Raw genomic sequence first — 24,798 nt, 5'->3', positions numbered from 1 at the left:
AGGGACTTAAGCGGGTAGCTCCGGTGCAGAGGGAGGTCTTGTGGTGGACAGATCACTCAGAGGCCGCCCTGCAGGATGCTCCCGACGATGCAGATTGATATGTTTAGCCAGAGGAAGCGTTGTAGGGTTTGTTGCCAAGTTTGTGGATGATACGATCCACAGATATACCATCAGATCATTCCCAGATCAGAAGCCATGGGTGGATAGAATTATCCAGAATGCCTTTTCACTCCATACTGCAGCTTAAAACACGGGGCTCGTCACTGGAAACATGGACGAGTATAAAAAGACTGCATCATATAGCATCCGGAGAGCAGTTAAGGAAGTGAAATGTCACCATGGAAGAAAATTAGAGCTACATTTCCAACAGAGCGGTGCTAGGAGCCTTTGGTATGTACTGAGAATAACGGATTCTAAATCTTAACCTACCAGTCTGGTGCACGCGGACGTGTCACTGGCGGCCGACCTGAATTGTTACTATGCTGCGGCTTATGCTGTTTCTGATAATTGCGATGCTGATGGTTGCGATGCTAGCACCAGTATCGGTGCGAAGCGAACCAGATCAGGGAGAAACTCGATCTGTGGGGTTGCCGTTAGACAGACAGGCCATGAAATTCCCAGTAAATCGCATTGACCCCTTAGTGACCACCCATACGCCTTTTTACGGCAGTCACTAAGGAGCCTTAGGCTGGGCCGCTGCTTTTTTTATGGGTCCCCCGTGCAGCAAGGAGCTGGGACCTGGCTCTCGCATGAGAGCCGCGGCCCTGCTCTAACAGCCCGTACCGGCAGGAGTGCCGATCCGAGCTGTTGAACACTTTACATGCGACGGGCGCCATTGCCCGCGTCATGTTAAGTGCTGACAGAGGGAGCGGACTCCCATCAGCACCCTGCAAATGCGATCGCGGGGTACCGATGTGTGTGAAGGCTAGCAGGGCTCTGATGTAGGCCCCAGGCCAGCCTTGAGTAATTTCCAGCATGCTGTGTCTCTCTGGCGCAGCCTGCTGGTCAATGTTAGAATAGCATTGCCATTAAAAGGCAATGCACTATAGGGATAGTGCATTACATTTTAAAAGCAATCAAAACACTGTCTGTTATAGTCCCCTTTTGAGATTATTAAGTGGTAAAAAAAATAAAATTCCATAAAAAATATTACGCTTTATTTCCATTGAAAATATGGTTTTCAGTGAAAAAAAATTGCAAAAAAATAATATCCCCCATTTGTTTGGTATTGCTGCGTCCGTAATGACCCGAACTACATAAATATCACATAAATTATCCCCTACGGTGAACGCCGTAAAAAAAAAGACAGAATTGATCATTTGTTCTTGGTTGCCAACGAAAAAAATTTAATAAGTGATCAAAAAGCACCATTTACTCCAAAATGATACCAATGAAAAATACAAGTTGTCCCGCAAAAATGAAGCCCCCCCACTCAAAGTTATGGGTCTTGGGAAGCAGCAATACAAGACATAATTAAAAAAAAAAAATAATAATTTAACAAGGTTTTATTGCAAAAAAGTAGTAAAATGTGAAAAAAAAGTTTGGTATCACTGTAAGCGTACTGACCCAGGGAATAAAGTGATTGTTATTTATACCGAAAAATGAACGCTGTAAAATTTATAACGTAAAAACGCAGTGGCAGTATTGCTGTTTTTCCCCATCTCCCTCACAGAAAGCGTTAATAAAAGTTAATCAGAAAGTTGTGTACCCCTAAAAACTACAACTTGTCCCGCAAAAAAACAAGCCCCATAAAGCTATATAGATGGAAACATAAAAAAGTTATAAGACGATGAAAAAAGGAAGAAAAACGCTTGGTCAGTAAGGCCCAAAACAGGCTAGTCACTAAGGGGTTAATATTGCACACCTTGCTGTTAAAGGATTACATGAAACTAAGAATTGCGTGACTCATTAAAACGATAGCATTTCTATATTTTTGGTATGCCACGTAGAATAAACCTATATTGGTGTTGATTTCTTTTCTAGGTGTAGCCTTAACAGCTGACACTCAGATCCAGAGAATGCCGAGTGAATCGGCAGCACAGTCCTTGGCACTGGCGCTTCCTCCTTCACAGGCAAGGTAATTGCTACTAAACTTTCCTTCCACATGTAGTCTACACCTACTGTCTGTACAGTGTTTTTTAACTCTTTGCAAAAAATTAGCATATAAGACTTGTGAATATAACTTATTAGCACATCCAGGATATTTTGTCACTGTTGTGATGGTAACCTGTAACCTCTCTGATCTTCATCTGTCACCAGACTGGATGCCCATCGCATTGCTCCTGGTATTGGAGATATTTACAGACAGGCTGGACATCCCGAGCGTTCACAGCCCCCTGGTTTGGTAAGTTCACTTTTTTGCCTTAATATATTTAACCCCTTCCTGATGCAGCACCTTTCCAATTTTTTTGATTTGTACTCCCTTCCCGGAGCTTTAACTTTTATTGTTCCATTCACAAAGTCGTAAGAGGGCTTGTTTTTTTTTTTTTTTTTGCAAGCCAAGTTGTACTTTCTAATGGCATCGGGTAATATTGCATACGTTGTAGTGGGAAGCCAAAACCAATTCTAAATGGGGTGGAATTGGAATAAAAATGCAGTTCTGCTATTGTTTTATGGGTTTTGTTTTTACAGTGTTTTTGTTTGCATCGCCATATTCTGACCCCCTTAATGTTTTTTGTATCTGTCTATAGAGCTGTGTGAAGGCTCATTTTTTGTGGGACAATCTGTATTTTTTTATTCATACTATTTTGGGGTGTGGGGCTTTTTGATCACTTTTTTGAAAAGAGTTTTGGGGAGGGGGTGTGGGTGATGGGACTCAGAAATGACCAATCAGCTGTTTTGATTATTATTTTTTTTTGTTACACCATTCACCATATCGGATAAATACATTTAGATTATATTTTGGCAACACCACGTTTGAAAATGGCCAATGTCTTAATTTTTTTTTAAATGGGGAAAGAGGGCGATTTTAATTTTTACATTATTACTATATAATATATAGAAATTTTGACTAGCACATTCATATTCATAGTCACAGGTGCATATCCATAAAGCAAACATGATTGATAAAAAAAAATGGCTGCACACATACAAACAATAGAGCTGAGAAATGGGGATCATTCTAAATTAAAGTTGTAGTATACCTACTATAAATGGGAAAAATGGAACCTCTTAGCGCACATTTTGATCAAACTTGTGTCGGGGCCCATCTACTAGGCCTACGGCAGGGCATGGTGAGAGTTGTAGTCTTACAACAGCTGGAGAGCTGCAGGTTGGCCGTCCCTGGCTTATACCATAGACTGCAGTGGTTTACCTATTCGGTTCTACGGAATATCAGCAGCACATTTCTGATTACACAGGGAGATGTACTGCGGATAATCATTCATCTTCCATCCTGATGAGTGATGCCCATCAGCCGACAAATGAGTCTGCTGATCAGCTGCACGATTATACGGGCCAGTTATCAGGAATGAGTATTCCTATAATTACTCCATATAATCGTGCAGCTCGAAAGATCCTTTTACGCCGCTGCTGTTTGTTTTAAAGGCCTTTACACAGGCGGACTGAAAGTGCTCGGGGAACAGACATGCTGCTGACCAGCAAGCTTTTTCATGCTTGCATAAACAAACTGGTCAGTCGATAAGTCATCTTTATAATGGTCAAAAATGAAACCCACGTCTTCAAAATGTATCGTCTATATAAGTATTCCTCAAGGACTGATCACTCACTCACCTCCTCCAGCCAATTTACAATTCCTGGAGCATCCATTCTTATAACTCTGTGTCATTTGTTTATTATTTCTAGAAGTTATGAATGAATTACTAGCCGTTTACAATGAAGGTCCAGATGAGTGTTACCTGTAAGGGGGTGTGTCCCTGCACAGCCCGACATTGGCAGCACCGATTTGGATAGTGTCAGGCTTTGCAGGGACCTCCTCCAGCTGGCAACTCATTCCTATATTAGTAGGAATGATAGAGAAATTGTGCAGCATAGAGTTATAAGAATAGATGCTTCAGAAGTGTTATTAAATGGTTAATGCAATCAGTTACTAAGACAGACATGTCAGGAGTGATGAGAAGTCCTCTTAAGTGATTTATAGTTTGCTTGCCTCTTAATTCTTCCTATTCATAGGCCTCACTGTCTGGCTTTGTGACAAGTTTTATTTTCTATATCTGTTTTAGGCTTCTATGGAGTCTGGTGGAATGAAGAACTCTGCATTAATGGCAAAGAAAGCACCAACTATGCCCAAACCACAGTGGCATCCACCTTGGAAACTGTACAGAGTGAGTCTTACTCTTTATCTATTTATAACAACACCATAAAGGCACTGATTTGTCAGGACCGGAGGATAAGGCGCAGCCATTACATGCCTCCTCTGGCAGTCCGTGCGACTAGAGAAGTGACATTGGCATTGAAAAGACGCATATCTGGTTGCGACTTTTTGAAGCCAAAATCAAGCATTGGGGAAATAAAATGAAAAAAGTCATCAGGTGTATACAGTCTTATCTGAGGGCATCATAAACTAGTGACAGAGACCTTTTATCCTTGCTCATTTCTTTTCTTAAAGAGGACCTTTCATCAGAATCAAGTATGTAAATTGAATATACAGACGTGTAGAGCGGCGCCCAGGGATCCCCTTGCACTTACTATTATCCCCGGGCGCCGCTCCGTTCTCCGGTTATAGCCTCCGGTATAGTCATTGTTAGGCTCCACCCAGGGGAACCTGCCGGCGTCTCTTTCTCCTATGCTGTAGCGCTGGCCAATCGCAGCGCTCAGCTCTTAGCCAGGCTATGAGCTGAGCGCTGCGATTGGCCAGCGCTACAGCATAGGAGAAAGAGACGCCGGCAGGCTCAAGTGGGTGGAGCCTAACAATGACTATACCGGAGGCTATAACCGGAGAACGGAGCGGCGCCCGGGGATAATAGTAAGTGCAGGGGGATCCCTGGGCGCCGCTCTCCATGTATGTATATTCAGTTTACATACTTGATTCTGATGAAAGGTCCTCTTTAAAGTGACACTTCCATCATAAAGGAGTATGTTTATAAACTCAATATTCAGAAAAAAATCCCTTTTTTCTTTTGGATTTCTTCTTTTCAACAGTGCTATGCTTTTGAAAATTAAATACAAAAGGTTCTCCATCTGTAGCAGTCAACACATAAGACGTCCTATATAGACAGGTGATCTGTTGTCTGTTTACTGTTTCCCTGAGGAGAAGATGCTATCTGCTAGCTAATCTGTGCTATAATCGTTGGTTTAGAATTATTATAATAGTATCACATCACTGTTGCTGTCTTGATGGGCCTAGATGCGGATGCCCAGAGAAGAGCTTTGCATTCATGAGGGAAATGTGTGATCCTCTAAGTCACTAAGGGGGAAATCTGTCTGACCAAGTCCAGTGAGGCTGTTTGCCACACTAAATGTCCAAACGAAGGGGAAGTTAAAGATGCAGGACAGGAAGTAGAATACTTGGAGTGACTTCAAAAATTATATCCAGAAAACCATCCACCCATTATTTATTAGGAAGAAAATGACAGAGTATTCATATATATGTTGGCAGTGTCCTTTTTTAAATTTTCGTTGAACAACTAGGGCAAGACTCGAGCACTGGAGCCTGCCCTGTGCAATGCACATGCTCGGGAGTCCTAAAGCTCATGAGCTCCTAGCTGCCGCCACCTCAGATAGGGCAGCATAAAACTATGATGTAAGTTTCTAGTTAATGTCATTGGGGGACACAGCACCATGGGTATATGCCCAGATACCACTAGGAGGCTACACTAGATATCAAAAAGGTTGGCTCTGCCCATGTGGGCTATACCCTCTCCACAGACACTAGGCTAATCCGTTTTAGTCTAGTCCGTAGGAGGCAGACATGACCTGCTGTTGTTTTTTTGCAGGTCTTGCAGCTTTTTTATTTTTATTCTTGGATAACCACTTAAGTCGCACCCCCTGCGGGCACGTACTTTGAGCACCTCGCTGGTCACCCAGTCCCCCATTACTGCATCCGCAGTGGCATGCCGGTAATCCCACGTATGTGCGCGTTTGCCGAAGGGATGACCCTGCCGTGCCTAAAGACGCCGGACGTTAAGTATTACCCCCTGTCACATTAGTTCCCCTCCTTTTGGCCAGGGGGTGGGTTTCACTTTATTCGGGGGGCCTGGGAAACCCTTCTCCTCCTGGCCACCCATGCCTCACCCTGGCCTTCTATTCTACTTTAGTCCCCGGCTTCTGCCGAGACTAGACCGCATCTTCACCCTGTCCTCGGATCCCAGGTGCGCTTTTTGCCCCGTTTTTTCCCCTCCCCGAGCGCCACGCCTGTGTTTTTTTTTTTTTTTTACGGAGGGGCCTTGGCTTCCCGCAGTTCCGTCACTTTTTCCGGCCGCTACATTAATCGAGGCCTAGGCCGCATCCTCTCCCTCCCCCTTCTGGTTTTCCGGCCTTTTTTCCTGGTCCCTCCCCGCTCCTCTCGGCTTTTTGGTGGGGTCTCTTACCCCCCCCCCCCCCCCCCCCCCCAATCTCATTCAAGCGCGGGCTTTTTCCCTGTGGGCGCAGTCTTCCCTTAACTCTGGCTTCAGGGCCTCCATCTTGCCAGCATCAAGCATCATCCCATACAGCCTTCCTGCACGCTTTTGCAGCTCCCCTTCGGGGACACAGCACCTAGGGGTCCGGTAGGACAGCCTGCGGCTGATATTTTTTTTTTTCTTTTCCTTCTCGCTTCCAGACTGGCAATGCTGAGAAGTCCCCTATTCCCAGCCCACCTTCGGGATCCCACATATTTTTTGAGCGCCTGTTGCTGTAGAAATTTGCCGTGGATCATCCTTACCCTGTTTGTGCCTCAGGGCTCCCTGCCCACCCTTTCTACGTAGGCCCCTCCTGAATTGGGTCCCTTCTCTTTCCCAGGCCATAGGGAATCTATCCCTACCCTCCCAATCCATGGTGTAGTTATTGGACCGCTTGCCTGCCCAAATGCATCCGCCTCTGCCCCCCCGGGGACTCCTCTGCTAACTGGGTACGCTCATGCTCAGACACCAGGTCCCGTAATCGACCTTGGGTTGTCTCAACCAGGTCCTGCTTCCAGGACAGAAATCCCTGCCCTCATGCCGCAGCATAGGCCCCCACCTGGGAGTCCTTTCTGCTTCCTGCCTCGGTCAATATCAGGGGGCAGAGTCCAATGGCGGCCTAGGGTCTACCCTCATGGGTCATGCTCATCCCCTGCATCCTGGTTTCCTTCCAAGACTGGACTAACACTGAGGGAAATGCCTCAGGTTTCTTCTGCCTCATCGGGGGACTCCTCTGCACTGAGTCTGACTTGGAACAGAGCACCAGGCGGTCTTCCACCATACAGAATCTCTCTGGGTGGTCAAAGACAAATGTCCAATGAAGAACCCCTCCTCTCCAGGGTTGGTATCCCTTTTAGTGGATTTTCAGATGGCACTCCCCTGGTTGCAAGGTAGTTATCCTTACAGGTAAGTCAGCTTGCCGCCTCCCAGTAGGTGGTGCTTTATCTGCCACCGTGTTTAGCACGCCGGCCCACCTATGTGGTGTCCCGGGTACGTACTCCTTCCCCTTCTCAGGGGGGTACTCGTAACACTGCCAAATGCTGTATCTGGCAGACTTTCCTGGTTCCAATGTATCTCCTTTTCAGTTGGAGTAATTTCACTGTTACCAGGGGCTATATTCAAAACACCCTCTAGGCCACAGTATTACTTCTCCAGACGCTGTAGCCAATACACCATCCTGGTGCTAGTGCGCACCATGCAACCATATTACTCCCTTATCAAGCGGAGTACCTGTACCATCTTTAGATGCTATAGCCATTTCTCCTGTCTTGTTCTAATGTGCTCCATGCACTATATTACTCCATTATTGGGTGGAGTACCCATACCATCTTAAGACGCTATATCCATTTCACTCGTCTGGTTCTAGTGTGCACCATGCAGCTGTATTTCTCCCTTATCAGGCGAAGTACAGGTGCCATCTTCAGATGCTGTAGTTATTGCACCGGTCTGGTTCTAGTGTGCACCATGCAGAGGTGTAGTACCTGTATCATTTCCAAATGCTGTAGCCATTACACCTGTCTGGTTCTAGTGTGCATCACGCAGTCATATAACTGCTTTATCAAGCGGAGTACCTATACCAGTTCCAGATGCTGTAGCCATGTCTCCACTCCCATTATAGTGTGCATCATGCAGCCAGATTACTCCTATTCTCAGGCGGATTATTTGTAGTATCTCCAAGCACTGTGCCCTATTGGTACTATCTCTGGCCCATATGGCTCCTGCATTGCCCTTTCCTGGCTCTGTGTGCTAGGCAATCATGTGACCCCTCTTCATGCGGACTGATGGTACCATCCCCAGACGCTGTATTAATCATTCTGTTCTAGTATGCATCTGGCACCCATTACCGTTGTTCTCGGTGGTGTACTTGTACTATCTCAAGGCGCTGTATCTGAAAAACCATTCTGGTGGTAGTATGTAACCATATGTTCCCCCTTCTTGGACGGAGTACAGTTGTTAGATCCAGTATATGCTGGCCTGTTCAGATCTGACACCCGGTGCAGTAACTACTGAACCGGGCCCCCTGAGTGCACAAAGTCTTCTCATTGCCCATGTACTAGGCACAATTTTTACTTATTGTATGACTGTGACAGGACTAGTGAGCGCCACACATCTACTTGGTGCGTGGAATTTTCCGCTGCACACTCTGGTATTGGACATGGTCCCGTAGTTCTTCCATGGTCCGGGCGTTCTTGGTACTCCCTTATGTTCTCTAATTAGTGTGCTACATGACAGAAGTGCCGTTCGCTTGGCCCTTCCCGTCCCTTTCGTGGGGGTTTCATTGTGCTCTACTGGTAGCTGGTTTCTACATGTTAGTGTAGTCTGTCCCGGCTTCCCCTGGCAAAATTTGGTGATTCTTTTACAAAATCCAGGGTGCTGTACTTGCCCCTTCTGGGGCAGTGTTATACATTATGCTAGTCACTACACTTGAGATGGTTGGTTAACCAGGGCTGAGTTTTTTTTTTTTTTTTTTCCTTTATGGTTGCTACATTTCATTTTTCCTTCGATTAATCTGGCTATTATTGTCCTCAAGTGGTCCAGTTCTGTGGACCCTACTTGAGCCTCTGACTGGGTAATCCTGCTTGGAGTCCCTGCCCCAATGGTTCTTAGACCATATATCTACCCTTGCCTTCACTGGCTGATTCCCTCTGGGGAAGCTATTCATGGCATCTTTGACCGCACATGCTCTGTATGACAGCTGCTTCTTTAGGCCCGGTTTGGCTCTTTTCCCTCCTGGGTCCCCATAGGCTTGTTTCCCTCTTGAGATTCTAATCTCTCTTCCCATCTCCCCAGGGTCAGATCCTGGTACCTGGGAGCTTTGTTGCTCCGGTTTGTAGTTACATTCCTTTTGGCCACTTCTGGGATGGAGCTTTCCCTCGATTGAGCACTGTTCCTCCTTAGGCTGTTTGGAGTCCTCTCTCTTCTACTCCAATATCTCTGACGAGTGTGTCTCCACTTGTATTACCAGGGCCTGCGACTGGTTCCTTCTATCCTGAGGATTCATGTGGCCAGGGATTCTCTGGTCTTACATTTCAGTTTGTTTTGTTCCAGTTTTTCTGAGGCTCAATTCTCGCCTCCTTTTTACAGGATGCATGTCTTTACGTTCCCTTCTCCTGGCCATTACCGAGGACCCCTTTTCCCCCAGAGGTTGGCTGCTTTCTCTGGCAGGCTGGGGTTTCCACCTTCTTATAGGGTGTTTCTCTTTTCCCACCGGCCTTGCAGTGGAAGGAGGCTTGCTCCTATCCCATGGTGAGTCTTTGCTATTTTCTCTCAATCGTTCAGCCTCCAGTGCTTCCTTGTTTCCTCTACCCTGGCCTTCACATTTTGTTTGCCACGGACAGGCCATGTTTTTGGTCTGAGACAATTTAGAGTTTTTAACCGTGCCGGATCCTCTTACTGGTCCGGTTCCCTTGCTTCCAGGCCTTTATGGTATCGCCTTCTTTTTGCCGAGGGGTGGTGCACTGGGTCTTCCTTTAGCTTGTCTCCAGGAAGTTTTTTTCCGCTTCAGGACTGCTCCTGTCCTTTTCCCAGGCATTTTCTTTCCTGCCTGGTCCCCTCAGTCTAATTTTTCTTGTTGGGTCTGTCCCCTTATAGATCCTCCTCTTGGAGCATCCTTCTATATTCAGAGCGCTAGGTCATTACCAACAGATGCCTTCCGGTTGTGCTGCTCTCCAGTTTCTTCAGAGGGAGCCCTTCCAGATCCTTCTTCTGGCTCTCTAGTGCGCACTTGTTCAACTCTGGATTCTTGCGCAGGACATCTAGCCCTGCTCCCGATTCCCTAGCTTCTTATTTTTCCCACCTTGGGTGGAGCTGGGCGTTTCCCTTTGTTCCATTGTTGCATATGGCCTTGTACTTGGGATCCTGGCGGTCTCCCATAATTTTTCTCTTTAGACTCTTCCTGGTCCTGGAGCCTCTCTGCTCACTTCCCTAATTTTCTTTTTACCATTTCATGCTATGGCCTCTCCTGGTCCTGTTGGGTCACATGGTTCTCCTGCACCTGTGCACCAAACTTTTTGCATGAAATATCCTTCCCACCCTCGGGGACTGCTTTGGGACGTCCCATGGTGCTGTGTCCCCCAATGACATTAAAGAGAAAATTTGGATTTTTGTACTTGCCGTAAAATCTTTCTCGTTCAATTCATTTAGGATCTCACCCTTTTTTTGTTTTCATTCTCTTTCTGTCAACTGGCTGCTGCTCTTCCTTCCCCGGTCCAGGACATGTTGGGTCTTTGCTTTTGTTTCTCTCTCCTACTGCTATTGGTACAAACTGATTAGCCTAGTGTCTGTGGAGAGGGTATAGCCCACATGGGCGGAGCCAACCTTTTTGATATCTAGTGTCACCTCCTCCTGGTAGCTGGGTGTATACCCATGGTGCTGTGTCCCCCAATGAATTAAACGAGAAATGGATTTTACGGTGAGTGCAAAAATAGTTTTTTTATCCCAATGCAATAGGTTTTCTGTGTTTTTGTTATTTTGTATATTGTGTGGTGTAGCTCTTATCCTATGCCAGCTGGGCATGCGTTACAAAGTGTTGAGGTCTCCCTGTATGTGAACATAGGGGCAGGTTTCCGAATGCAATCTAAAAGTAAGCCAGTGTTAACTTAGACAATTGTAGTGTGCCACGTGTCCGTATTGCAGGTCCGCAATATATGGGCACCGTTCGTGTGCACTCCGTATCACGGATGCGGACCCATTGACTTGAATGTGTCCTCAAGATATGGAGCGGAGGCATATATCAGAAGCACCATGGAACGCTTCCGTGGGTTTTCAGGCTGTGCCCCCCACACCACAAAAAAATAGAACATGTCCCATTTTTTCCCTTAAACTGCCCCAGATTTATCATGGTTGATGCTGGATGATAAATCTGTACCATCTTTGTACTGTGTTGTCTAAAGTTACACCACTTTTAAATTGACTTGATTTTACTCCAATAAATGCACCAACATTTTGGCCCATCTTTTGGGGGACGGAGACACATTTAAGCCCTGTCCCCTTTCCTGTGAAGCAACACGTCTTTGTTGGATGAGGCATAAAAGGGTTAGAAAAGTGTTAAATTTTTTTTTTTTATAAATGCAGTGCAAAGTGCCAGTATATTGGTGCAAAAAAAGTTTATTTTTTTTAAGTTACTGTGCCCCACAGCGTTTGTATCGTTTTCTTTATTATAAGTGTAGTGTGTGTTCTTTCACAGGTCATCAGTGGTCACCTGGGGTGGGTGCGTTGTATCGCAGTCGAACCTGGGAACCAGTGGTTTGTCACAGGCTCAGCCGATAGAACAATAAAGGTAAGGTGTCTTAGCTAGGGAAACATTTCTGTTGTGAATCAAACTCCTTAAAGGGAACCTGTCATCTGGATTTTGGGTATAGAGCTGAGGACATGGGTTGCTAGATGGCCTCTAGTACATCCGCAATATCCAGTCCCCATAGCTCTGTGTGCTTTTATTGTGTAAAAAAAACGATTTGATACATATGCAAATGAACCTGAGATGAGTCCTGTATGTGAGATGAATCAGGGACATGACTCATCTCAGGTTAAATTGCATATGTATGAAATGGTTTTTTTTACACAATAAAAGCACACAGAGCTATGGGGACTGGGTATTGCGGATGTACTAGCGGCCATCTAGCAACCCATGTCCTCAGCTCTATACACAAAATCCCGGTGACAGGTTCCCTTTAAGGGTATACGTTCCAGCACCCCTGTTGGTCCTTTGTAACTTCATGCCAGCTTCAGCAGCTTTTCAATGCAGGAGATAAAAAGCAATTTTCTTTTCCATGTTGAGATTTTAAGAAGATGAACTCAGTAGAGATAAGTAAATTGCTCAATGGAAATTCAAAATTCTTCCCTGCACTAATCATATGGCATAATTCGTTCTCTATTCTTAGTCCCTTTTATAGAGAACCTGTCACTAAGAAATTCAATGCGATCTGCAGGCAGCATGATATAGAGCAGGAGGAGCTGAGCAGATTGACATAGTTTTATAGGACAGAATTCAGCATAACTTGTAATTTATACATGTAAATCTCTGCTCTTTCTATGTGCAGTTGTACACGGGACCATTTTATCAGTGACTGACAGCTATCTTTGTATACACATTGACACAAGAATCTCTGATAAGTCAAATGGGCCAACTTGAGCTCAGAAAGTGCAGAGATTTAAACGGGCAAATTACAACTTTTTCTGAAACTAAAAAAACTATCAATCTGCTCTGCTTTTCCTGCCCTGTATCAAGTATCAATCTGCTCAGTTCTGCTACATGCTACTTGTAGCTTACACTGCATTTTGTGCCGATAGGTTCTGTTTAGAGCTTCTGCCATCAGGAACATAAATTTTTGTGATGAACTTTTATTTTATGCAAATAAGCCTCTAGGAGCAATGGGGTTGTTGCCCCTACTTCTAGAGGCTCTTTTCTCCATCCTCTTCCCACACCCTAATCGTGTTGATTGACAGGGCCCGGCAGGGTGACGTCAACACTCAATCAGCATGTTGCTGCTAGATGAAGTAGGGGTAAACACCTCCATTGCTCCTAGAGGCTCATTTGTATAAAATAAGTTAATTTTTCACAAAAATGCAGGCACCTAGAAAGAAGGGACAAAAGACTGTTAGCTTCAGCTGACTCTAGCACACATCTAAAGCCAGTTTAATAACCATGTTCCTAATGACAAGTCCTATAAGTGTGCTGTGTGACAGCCCTTACTAAAGCACAGTGCGGGAGATTCATAAAAGTTGTCTTACAGAAAAACTTTGTTGCCCTTAGAAACCACAGTGCACTTTTTATTTCTTATACTGCTGTTGAAAAAGGAAGCTGCGCTGTATGGCTGCTGTGGGCCTCTAAGGCAGTTTTCCTGTCAGTTTTCATGACTCTCCCTCAGTGTGGTATTAACTTGTGTAATTTTTTGTACATCTGGGCTTAGGGTTGTCACAATACCAAAATTTTGATTCGATTTTGATACCATAAAGTATTGCGATACTCTATACCATTCGATACCACGTAAAAAAAAATAAAACGCCCAAAAAGCCACGTGCATGGAACATTTTTACTTATTTAATAACTATTTCCCCCCTTAGGGCTAGAACCTGGGATCTTTTCATCCTCACCCTAATAGAGCTCTATTAGGGTGAATAGGACTTCACACTGTCTCTGTGCACACAGCAGCAGGGATGTTACCATGGCAGCCAGGGCTTCAGTAGCGTCCTGGCTGCCATGGTAACCGATCGGAGCCCCAGGATTACACAGCTGGGGCTCCGATCAGAAGCTGCCACTAATGAAGAGGAGGTGACCCTGTGGCCACTGCCACCAATGATTTTAATACTGGGATTTCTGGTTTCAGAAGGTTAAAGACCTATTCTTAGGATGGACCATCAATTTCAATTACATGGAAGTCTGACTCCCGACGCCGATCAGCTGTTTGATGGGACTGCCCCTTCAATGTACACTCTGCATTCCGTCTACATGGTAATGGCGCTGCTGGGTGATTACAGCGTTGTACCATTCAAGTAAACTGCTTGGACCTGCACTTATACTACCATGTAGATGGCAGCAGGTAAACATTGAAAAGGGTCCTTCAAACAGCTGATCAGTAGTGGCGCTCAGTGTCAAACCACCACTAATTTGATGTTGGTTGCCTGTTCTGAGGATAGACCATCAGTATTTAAAGCCGGAAGACCCCTTTAATGGATATATATATATATATATATATATATATATATATATATATATATATATATATATATATAATATATATACTGCTACACATATACTGTGTACTATAAGTATATTACTGTATACTGCCCAGAAATATCTGTTACTGGAAATCTGACCAAGCATTCGAAGCAATGATCTTGTATGGTTCTTGGCTGGAACATCAGGAAATTCTGAACAAAAGCCGAAAAGGTGAAGTGATCTGTGGAGCCATTTCAAAACTCATAATCCGTTCCTTTTTGTTTAAAGTTTTTTTTTTTTGTTTTTTTTTGCAGGAAAATATATTTAAAATGTCTTCTCGGGGTCAAACCTGTGTGAACCTGGAGTGGTTTTGGTCACGTTTGTGTCCTGCTCCACGTTCCTAAGCTCTGACTTTTGTCGTCTTATAGTCTTCCCGATTCTGGCTTGCGTTGTCTTTGGTTTCTGCTCCTGTCAGTGGACCCCCGAGAAATAGCCGCTTAATACAAAGCACAACTCTAGCGTGCTTTCCATGCCATTGTTTTAATAAGGTTCTTGCTTTATGGAGAGTATTTGTGTCATGCAATATTAATGATGTGCTGCTCAGAGTTTGATTTCATTTCTCCCTTCTCTCGAGATCTGGGATCTGGCAAGCGGTAAATTAAAGCTGTCCTTAACTGGACACATAAGCACTGTCCGGGGAGTGATTGTAAGTACCAGGAGCCCGTATTTGTTTTCTTGTGGCGAGGACAAGCAGGTGAAATGCTGGGATCTGGAATATAATAAGGTATGCCTTACATCCATAAAACTGTTATCCTAGGTTCTGCAGCTCTTTATGCTTTCCCACAATGTTTTTATTTTTTGTTGGTCTTTTTGTATATAAACTATTTTACCTGAAAATCCCTTTGACGTTCTGTGGAACAGTCTGCTATTGCTTTATGTATTTATTATTTTTTTTCAATGCCATCTGATTTTAGCTGTGTGATCTCTCTAAACTTTATATATACAGTCAGACTGAGGCGGCTCAAGCTTATATTCTCTTTGCAGTGATTCAAATGCTTAGTGATTTAGTCCTCATTCACACGACCGTGTCCGTATTTCTGTCTGCGAAGTACAGACACCTTCACTATGTATTCCTCTCTTTTTTTTTTTCTCTCCCATCAATAGAAATGACTATTCTTGTCCACAGTGTAGAAATATTGGACATGTTCTATAATTTGCAGAACAGCCGCAAAAATTCCAATTGCGCGTGCAGTTTGCAAAAAATGCAGATGGTGCACAGATAAAAAATATGGTTGTTTGCATGAGACCTTAGAGAAAATTCCAGTTCAGATCTAAGTAAAAGCTCTTGGGTGCTCACTTGTGATTTTATTTTTCTCCCCGACTAGGTCATAAGGCATTACCACGGTCATTTAAGTGCAGTCTACGGATTAGACTTGCATCCCACCATTGATGTGCTTGTGACTTGCAGCAGAGATTCCACAGCACGGGTAAGTAATGTATGGAGGGTTCGCTTTCCGGCTCAAACGCCTTACTATGTGGATTGGTGTTTCTGGACTTCAACTATTTTATTTTGAGAAGCTATCAATTATTACTGGTTACCTAAGAGAACCACTGTTGCCTTCTACTATTTCAGTCTAGCGTCATTCATGCTTTTTTATTTACATAGATCTGGGATATAAGAACGAAAGCCGGTGTGCATACACTTGTCGGACATACCAATGCTGTGGCAACAGTACGATGCCAGGCTGCCGAGCCTCAGATCATAACAGGTAAAAGACACTTGTCTCCTGTTAGACTTTCACTATTAGTTTTTGGGTGCATGCAAGGCTAGACTGTCTTTTTTTTTTTATTTTTTTTTTATTTTATTTTTTTATGTGGACTTTTTTGCTCCTATTACTTATGCAATTGTTAAGAAATCTATGGCTCTATACATAAGAATATCAAGGATCCATGTTGCTTTTCTCGTACATAAATGCCTCATAGGATAGAAAATGTTGTTAAAGAGGACCTTTCACTAGATTATACAAGAATAGGCATTTCTGTAGGGGTGCCGGGCGGGTGTGTTGCGGATCCGCAACACACCACGGACGTGTGAATGGAGCCTAATTGTGGATCAGACTTTGTATTTAGATTTAAAGAGGACCTTTCACTAGATTAAAAAATCTAAACTAACTATACAGACATGTAGAGCGGCGCCCAGGGATCCCCCTGCACTTACTGTTATACCTGGGCGCCGCTCCGTTCTCCCAGTATAGCCTCCGGTATCTTCACATGTTAGGCTCCACCCAGGGGAACCTGCCGGCGTCTTTCTCCCATGCTGTAGCGCTGGCCAATCACAGCGCTCAGCTCATAGCCTGAGAGAGAAAAAAAACTCTCAGGCTATGAGCTGAGCGCTGCGATTGGCCAGCGCTACGGCATGGGAGAAAGAGACGCCGGCAGGTTTCCCTGGGTGGAGCCTAACATGTGAAGATACCGGAGGCTATACTGGGCGAACGGAGCGGCGCCCAGGTATAACAATAAGTGCAGGGGAATCCCTGGGCGCCGCTCTCCATGTCTGTATACTTAGTTTAGATTTTTTAATCTAGTGAAAGGTCCTCTTTAAATCTAAATACAAAGTCTGATCCACAATTAGGCTCCATTCACACGTCCGTGGTGTGTTGCGGATCCGCAACACACCCGCCCGGCACCCCTACAGAAATGCCTATTCTTGTCCGCAGCTGCGGACAAGAATAAGACATGTTCTATCTTTTGCGGAGCTGCGGACCCGAAGATCGGGGCCGCGCTCTGCGGATGCGGACAGCACACTGTGCTGTCCGCATTCATTCCGTCCCCATAGAAAATGAATGGGTCCGCACCCGTTCCGCAAAATTGCGGAACAGATGCGGACGTGTGAATGGAGCCTTAGTGAAACAGAATCTGAAAATGATACACTTATGAAGAACAGTAGCATGAAAAATTGTGTCCAGAAATTGAAATGATCCTTGTACTTAACGGGTTAATCAATCCTGCTTTCTTACAAAGCTAGCTGATGTGAACAGTCTGTACCTGTTCCGAGTTATGTCCTTCATTGCGCTTCTTTATGCGAGCAGAGCAGTACAAGTGTGCGCAGTGTACAGACAGGGTATTGAACAAGTCCCAAGAGTGGAGCGATCAATGGAATAAGCTCAATAGCTTCCGTCTGGGGTTGCTCAATGGTGTGTGAATGGTTCAGTGGCATTTTTAAACTATGCTTAGCGCAGTTAGGAGAAATTGAAAATAACTCTGTTCACACAAGCGTCATAGTGTCCGTTTTTCCCCCGCAAAGGTTGTTTATGCCGTGGAAAATAGCTTTAAACTATTCCAGTAAGGGACCTGGCGTAGTTTAAAGCATGTCCGGTGGCAGCAAGAGTCAGTTATGTAGAGGCCTGCACCTCTACATAACTTTGGCGCATCCACCAGCAGTGCAGAGGGGTTAAGACCGACGTATAATTCGCCGGTCTTAATAAATGTCCCAGTTAATTTTGTATAAATGACTGAATATTGTCCCTCAAAACTATACCTCAATCCGCTCATCTCCTCCTGCTCTATAACTAACTATAAAATGAAAAATGTTGTTGACGCATTTCCTTTAACAGCATTTAGAAAGCAGTAGTGAGAGGTGATATCATTTATAGGCAGGATTAAAATAACAGATAAGCAGATAACTGCAAATCGGTCTGTTATCTATTATTAGGCTTAGTAGCCAGTGTGAAAACTGCAGGATTTTATGGTTTCTGTTTTAATATAGATATTGACATGGAAAATTAAAAATATCATCCAAAAAAATGTTAAACGTGATTTAAACAATAGGTCATTTTCTGATGACCCATTCCCTTTAAATTGAGGAAGTATTACTGGATCTGTAGTTTACAGGCAGCAGGTACACCTTAAATTGAGGGAGTCACTTTAATTTGATCCAAATCACTTTGAGGTTGCAATGGTTGTCATTACAATATGGCTCTCCCATTTTTGTTTTCCAGGAAGCCACGATACCACAATTAGGCTGTGGGACATGGTGGGTGGAAAGACTCGCGTCACGCTGACAAATCACAAGAAGTCTGTCAGATCCGTTGTATTACATCCACGACAGTAAGAGCTTCTTCATTGTTGACTACTCTAGTATTGCCCAGGTCATTTTATGACTCGTGGTAATAGGAATTTCACATATTAATTCAGATAATTGTCATCGTTAACATTTTTACATAATTTGTGAAGTCTGAGTATGGCGTTTCCTGTGTGTCCATAAATTCCTTGGGTAAATTTGTTATTACTAATTAGAAATGAGCCATTTATATGGCCGTCGAGTGTGGAAAAAGAGAAAAATCAGACGTTTTAGATTACGGACTCCACAGCCCTCCTAGCCCACTGCCACATCCTCACATCATGGTTCTTCTGCCATCCAATGCAAATGTCGAGGTGTCATAGTGGCTAGTTATAATTTTATGCTTTAGAAAACCCATAAAATATTGGAATAGATGATGATTTAGACTTGGTTATGTGTATGAAAAGCTTTTTCTGCAGAATCTTGAGAGGATCCAGGAATAGCATTAGATGCAGCTCTCCGTGTGACACAATAAGTGCCGCCGCTGCAGTTCTCTTATTGTGTGACTTCCAAAGTTATCCGCTTCATTTCTTCACTCCACAATCGTTTCTTTTATTCTAGGTACACATTTGCATCTGGGTCACCAGATAATATTAAGCAGTGGAAATTCCCTGATGGAAACTTCATCCAGAACCTCTCCGGTCACAATGCCATAATCAACACGTTGGCGGTCAACTCTGATGGAGTGCTGGTGTCAGGAGGTGCCCCGCTTTCTTTTCATAAGACAAAATACCTGTATGCTTGGATTTCCTTCCGTACATAGTGGGCTCTGTCTGACTTCTCCCACTTCTGTCTTGCAGCTGACAATGGAACAATGCACCTATGGGACTGGCGGACAGGTTATAATTTCCAGAGAATTCACGCTGCTGTCCAGCCGGGCTCTCTAGACAGCGAATCTGGTATATTTGCATGCACCTTCGACCAGTCAGAGAGCCGATTAATCACTGCCGAAGCCGATAAAACTGTCAAAGTCTACAGAGAGGATGATACTGCGGTATGTATGACCTTTACTGGAAACGGCCTCATACAGTGTGAATGAAGGCAAAGCACCTGTAAATTGTCTATGGTTTTTTATATTGGTGGTTTTCATGTCATTCCTAATGTCCAAAGTCTGCACAGGCCTTAGCCCATGCTGTGTCTGATGCAGTGCAGAGAGTGATGTGCTCCACAGCGGATCTGTTCTGCTACGTCTGAACATGGCGTTACTGGCACTTTCATACAAGTTGTCTTCCATGTGCTGCGGCTGCTGCACTGACCAGATGTTCTATTGTTAGGATCGAAACTTTCCCCATTTACTTCAGTACAAAGAAATATAGCAATAAAAAAAAAACTGCAGGCGGCAAAATCAAGGAAGCGAGGGAGTGTAAGTCCTATGTAATAATTAGATGAAATGCTCGGAGAACCCCTTTAAGGGTCCTTTCACACGGACATCGGCGATGTGCGTTCCGTATTTTGTGGACCGCACATCGCCGGCACTTAATAGAAAATGCCTATTGTCCGCAATTGCGGACAAGAATAGGACATGTTCTATTTTTTTCGGGAACGGAAGTGCGTATCCGCAATTCCGGATTCGGGCAGCACATAGAAATGAATAGGTCCGCAAACGAAATTGCGGACTTGTGAATGGACCCTAAAGGGCATCTGTCAGCAGATTTGTATGTGCATAACTGGCTGATCTGTTGCATGTTCACTTGGCAGCTGAAGGCATCTTTGTGGTCCCATGTGCATATGTGCCCGCATTGAGAAAAATGATGTTTTTATATATGCAAATGAGCCTCTAGGTGCAACAGGGGCGTTGCCGTTACACCTAGAGGATCATTTGCATATATTAAAACATCATTTTTCTCAGCAATGCGGGCAAATGGGATAACACAGATGCCTTCAGCTGCCAAGCAGTGACTGGTGCTAATCTGGGGAGGGAAGCTTTTTTAAACAGGATTTACTCTCCCTCGCTCTCCCGATACTGCCATCTGCACTGCACTGTAGCAGGTTGTGGGCTCCTCTGCCCAGCTCCTGACCGGATGTGGCACTTTTCCTGTTTAGCTGCATTGACTTTAATGCCTCTTCCTACGCCATTGGCATCTCGCTCATCGGACAGATGGCCTATTTGCAGCTCAGTCCCATTCAAGAGGATGGGCCTGGGCGGCTATACAGTATATGGAGCTGTGCTTGGTATTCTGTGTGGAGTGCCACGGCCTCTTTAAATAGTTGACCCTCGGCGGTGAAAGGATAGACCATAAATATTAAACCACCAGAAAATCTCTTTATATGCAGATTTGAGTGTTTAGGAAAAAGAGGATGTGGTACAACTCGGGATCAGTCTTTTCTATGAACATTTAGGAGGTTCTTCACTAAGATTTGCCATCCTTTTTAACCGTTGGGGGGAGCATGATTTTGGTGTCCTTCCCAGCTCACTGATTTCCCTGAGTAGGATGTTGGTCCACGGCTGTGCATTGAGGAACAGTGAATAGGCTGCCGCACTGTCAGACTCCCGCAGATGTCCTAGCGATATGCCAGACTTTGTAACTGTGTCGTTTTACACCTTCAAGACCCAACCATTACCGTAAAGCACACTCCAGGCTTCTGTGCTGTACACATGAGGGACAGTTACACAGCTTTTCTATAGCCTTTCCTGTTAGTGGAGATTTGGCTTTCAGCAGACGTCTAGTGAATGGCGGCCTTCATTATAAAGCCAGGTAGCATCGTTTCCTTTCATAGCTTTGTCCTTTGCATGTCTGCAGGCCTCTAATGGGACTCCACTCAGCAGTCTTTCTTTTTAATTAGATTTGAGCAGGGCTCCTGTCACTAAATAGATCACTTTGAGATGGTTTTTGATATGAGCTGCCAAATTAATTATTGATGTGGCTTTCACACCGGCGGAATAAATGACTTCTCTTTAACATTATGAAAGACTATTCATGGCAGAGAATGGTCGTCTACGTGACCTTTCAGTTTTCAGATCTCATGGACCTGGTTGATGTATCCTTACAGTGGAATCATGACTGATCAGTGAAGCAGGTACAGAACCAAGCTTCAGTAAAACATCTGACAACCAGACAGGAAGGACTTTGTATCAGAGTTTTTGGTCATTGCTTTTGGAAACTTTGACGTATTCTACAAGGATAGCCACCTGAAATTTTGCTACAGTTATTTGTATTTCTACATGGGACTAGGGCTGTGTCGATTTATTTTAGTAATTAAGTAATCTATCGTTTAATCCAATGATTAATCGAGTACTCTAATAAGAAAAAACTAATAAAAACATTGTCCTTTATAAACTGTCATCAGACCCCGTGCCATCGGTCCTTTTGCGCCATCAGCTCAACCCCCCCCCTTTTGCCGCCATCAGCTTCACTGTGCCATCAGCTCCCCCCAGTGCCATCAGCTCACCCCCCCCTTTTGCCATCAGCTTCACTGTGCCATCAGCTCCCCCCAGTGCCATCAGTCCTTTGCGCCATCAGCTCCCCCCAGTGCCATCAGCTCTGCTCCTAGTCTCCAGCAGCCCTTTAATACTTGCGTCTCCTGTAGGGGCGCCGCTCCACAACTCCTCTGTCGTCTTCTCCTCGTGCTGCACTATCATCCTGACATCATGCAGCGTCAGGTCATAGTGCACGCATACATGCACTATGTGTCAGGAGGACAGTGCATCGTGCGGGCCGGTGGGTGACAAAGCGGTGAGTAGTAGCAAGCACTTCACTCCCGCTCTGTGGTCACATGAGACAAACGAATCCTCTAGGATTTTTTGGTGTCGAATTACTCGATTCAATCGAGTAATCGTTTCAGCCCTACATAAGACAACAGGCAAGAATATCATCTTCTCGGCCATTTGTTATTTCTCAATTGCATGGAGTATAGCAAAATTGGGCAAATAATTATAAAAAAAACAACCTTTAAGTAACCTTATGTCTTCCTGATTACTAATGATGTTGGAATCCTGTTACTCCATTATCTCCGGGAGTAACACATGACCACAGGATCAGACTACACGCATTGTTGTCTGTAACCATGGATACTGACTTATTTCAAGGTCTTCTCTGTCACAGCATCTGCACTTGCTTAGATATTGAAATGAGCCAGCTAGGAGGCCATTTCACACATTACCCAGGTGATGTGCCAGCCCAGGACATTCTGTGGAACTGGCATATTTCTAGAACTTGCTCTTTTTGATCATTTAAAGGGGTTGTCCCATCACAAACACTTATCCCCTTATGCCCATCCACAGGATAGGGAATAAAGGTCCTTTTACATGTATAGATGATCTGGCAGATTATTGATAAGAAGCAGACGCTGCCAATATCTGTCAGGTCATCGGCGCTGTTGAGGGCTACGTTTACATGCAGCAATCGCCTCCACTGTATGACTGCATGTAAATGTATCCCTCATCTGCGCTGATGATCTGACAGATATTGGCTGCATCTGCTTAAGCGACAATGTAGCGATTGTTTGTCCCCATAGAGAATCCTTGTTTTGACCAACTGATCTGCTTCAGAGAAACAATGATTTTTGGTGCTTGTTCATTGGGTAATTGACGACATCTTTCACATAGGCAGATTATCGGGAATGAAGCAGTCCCTCCCATTATGTTAGATCATTATCAGAGATGAGGGCTGCATTTACATGTATGGGGTCAAGCGACAATATGGCGATTTTGTTTGTACCCATAGAGAATCATTATTCCTGCGCAGCAGATCTTTGTTTTGACAGACTGATCTGCTGCACAGGAGCAATGATTGTTGGTGCTCATTCATTGGGTAATTGACGGCACCTTTCACATAGGCAGATTATCAGGAATGAGCGTTCATACAAACACTCATCTCTGATGATCTGTTCATCTAAAAGGAGCGTATAAGTTTCTAATTGGTGGGTGTCTGACTGCTTCGGTACCTGCAGATTATGCGGACAGGGTCCTGTGTTTCATTGGAACGCTGGGAGGGAAGAAATGTTAATGAGCTCTTTAACCAGCTTTGCCTCTAATGCCACCAGATATAAGGCAGCTATCCTATAAGTCAATATTCAGGTCTTAAAATAAGCCTCGAGACATGACTTGGATATTAAATAAGCCAGCACCTCATCTGCAGACAGCTGTTTCGGGGTGATTGCCCCTCATCAGTGCAGAGCAGAGAGTTAGTTCCCCCCTTGCTCGGACACAGGCCTCCTACCCAGTTAAGCCAGTACTCTCTGCTCTGCACTGATGAGGGTCAATCACCCCGAAACAGCTGTCTGCAGATGAGGTGCTGGCTTATTGAATATCCAAGTCATGTCTCAAGGCTTATTTTAAGAGCTGAATATTGACTTATAGGATAGCTGGCTTATATCTGGTGGCATTAGAGGCAGAGCTTGTTAAGAGCTCATTTGCATTTCTTCCCTCCCAGAATTCCAGAGAAGCACGTATGGCCTACAAGTCTCCTCACACTGATTAATGTGCTCTCTCCCTAAGGAGAGTTAGTTCCCCCCCCCCCCTCCCCCCCTTGCATTGGAACGCTGCAACTCCATTCAGTTCTCTGGGACAGCCATAGATGGCAGAGTAGACATATTTTTTTTTTAATTGATCAGCTCCTTTAATAAGGACTATTCACAGGTGCAGACTTCTGAATATCCTTCATATCAGTGATGTATAACAAAGAAACTGTGCAGCCCCAGAGGGTTAATTGACAAATTCAAGATATGTAAAATACCGTATGTGAACCATGAGCTTCTTCAATAACCACCTTCTCTATTTCGCTCTTTCAGACTGAAGAAACCCATCCAATCAACTGGAAACCTGAAATTCTCAAAAGGAAAAGATTTTAACAAGCTGCGTCTGTAATTTTTTTTGTTCCAGATTGTTTATCATAGCTTGACATAGCATGGATTCCGTTTCAAACATCAAACCTAAAAATGGCTGCGGCCTTTATCTTTCATCACTGTATCCAAGTACATCCTGTTATGGCTATTTCTTCCAAGATCCCTGGAAGCTGTCACACTTTAGAAAAAGTAGAAACCTTTGGCTTCCCGACGTAGGAAACAAAACCCATTGTGTGTTTTAAAGACTAGAGCACGTTGTGAGCGGACATACATACGTATTGTAATTTTTCAGTACAGTCATTTTCGATATTGTCATCCTCCAATACATAATTTTTATTTGCATATTTAAGGCTCTGTTCATGCCATGTTTTTGCATCCTATTGAAAGACAACTTTTTACATTTTTTTTTTTTTTTTTTTTAAATATATCAGACGCAATACCCTTTAAATGGGTTGGAACAGGTTGGCTATCCTTATTGCGATTTAACTTCGGTTTTACAAAAAAAGAACCCACGTTAATATTTTTTTCTGCCCCACAAAAAGTACCTTTCAACAGGATGCAACAGGGCCTAACTTTTCTGCAGCCATCCAGTTTTTTTTTTTTTTCCATTCAGGAAGTGTTTTTATATTTCCTTTGTCCCAATAAAACATATGCCTGAGTCTACAACTGTATCATGTCGG

General features: G+C 44.2%; 1 protein-coding gene across 1 annotated transcript in view; it reads left to right on the top strand.

The window, feature by feature from the left end:
• PLRG1 (pleiotropic regulator 1) overlaps positions 1 to 24,512 on the top strand; it is a 42,100-nt gene extending 17,588 nt beyond the window's left edge. Inside the window, exons 5-15 of the mRNA XM_040418562.1 lie at positions 1,984 to 2,077; positions 2,260 to 2,344; positions 4,182 to 4,283; positions 11,743 to 11,835; positions 14,849 to 14,998; positions 15,600 to 15,701; positions 15,881 to 15,983; positions 18,213 to 18,321; positions 18,896 to 19,035; positions 19,135 to 19,328; positions 24,065 to 24,512. Of these exons, the coding sequence (XP_040274496.1) occupies positions 1,984 to 2,077; positions 2,260 to 2,344; positions 4,182 to 4,283; positions 11,743 to 11,835; positions 14,849 to 14,998; positions 15,600 to 15,701; positions 15,881 to 15,983; positions 18,213 to 18,321; positions 18,896 to 19,035; positions 19,135 to 19,328; positions 24,065 to 24,124 (1,232 nt within the window). The 3' untranslated portion in view covers positions 24,125 to 24,512. The remainder of the gene's footprint in view (positions 1 to 1,983; positions 2,078 to 2,259; positions 2,345 to 4,181; positions 4,284 to 11,742; positions 11,836 to 14,848; positions 14,999 to 15,599; positions 15,702 to 15,880; positions 15,984 to 18,212; positions 18,322 to 18,895; positions 19,036 to 19,134; positions 19,329 to 24,064) is intronic.
• The last annotated feature ends 286 nt before the right edge of the window (positions 24,513 to 24,798 follow it).

The sequence above is a fragment of the Bufo bufo genome, chromosome 2 (assembly GCF_905171765.1).
Source record: "Bufo bufo chromosome 2, aBufBuf1.1, whole genome shotgun sequence".
NCBI lineage: Eukaryota > Metazoa > Chordata > Amphibia > Anura > Bufonidae > Bufo > Bufo bufo.
Note: the sequence above shows the minus strand (reverse complement) of the source record. Positions and strands in the feature narration are given on the sequence as shown.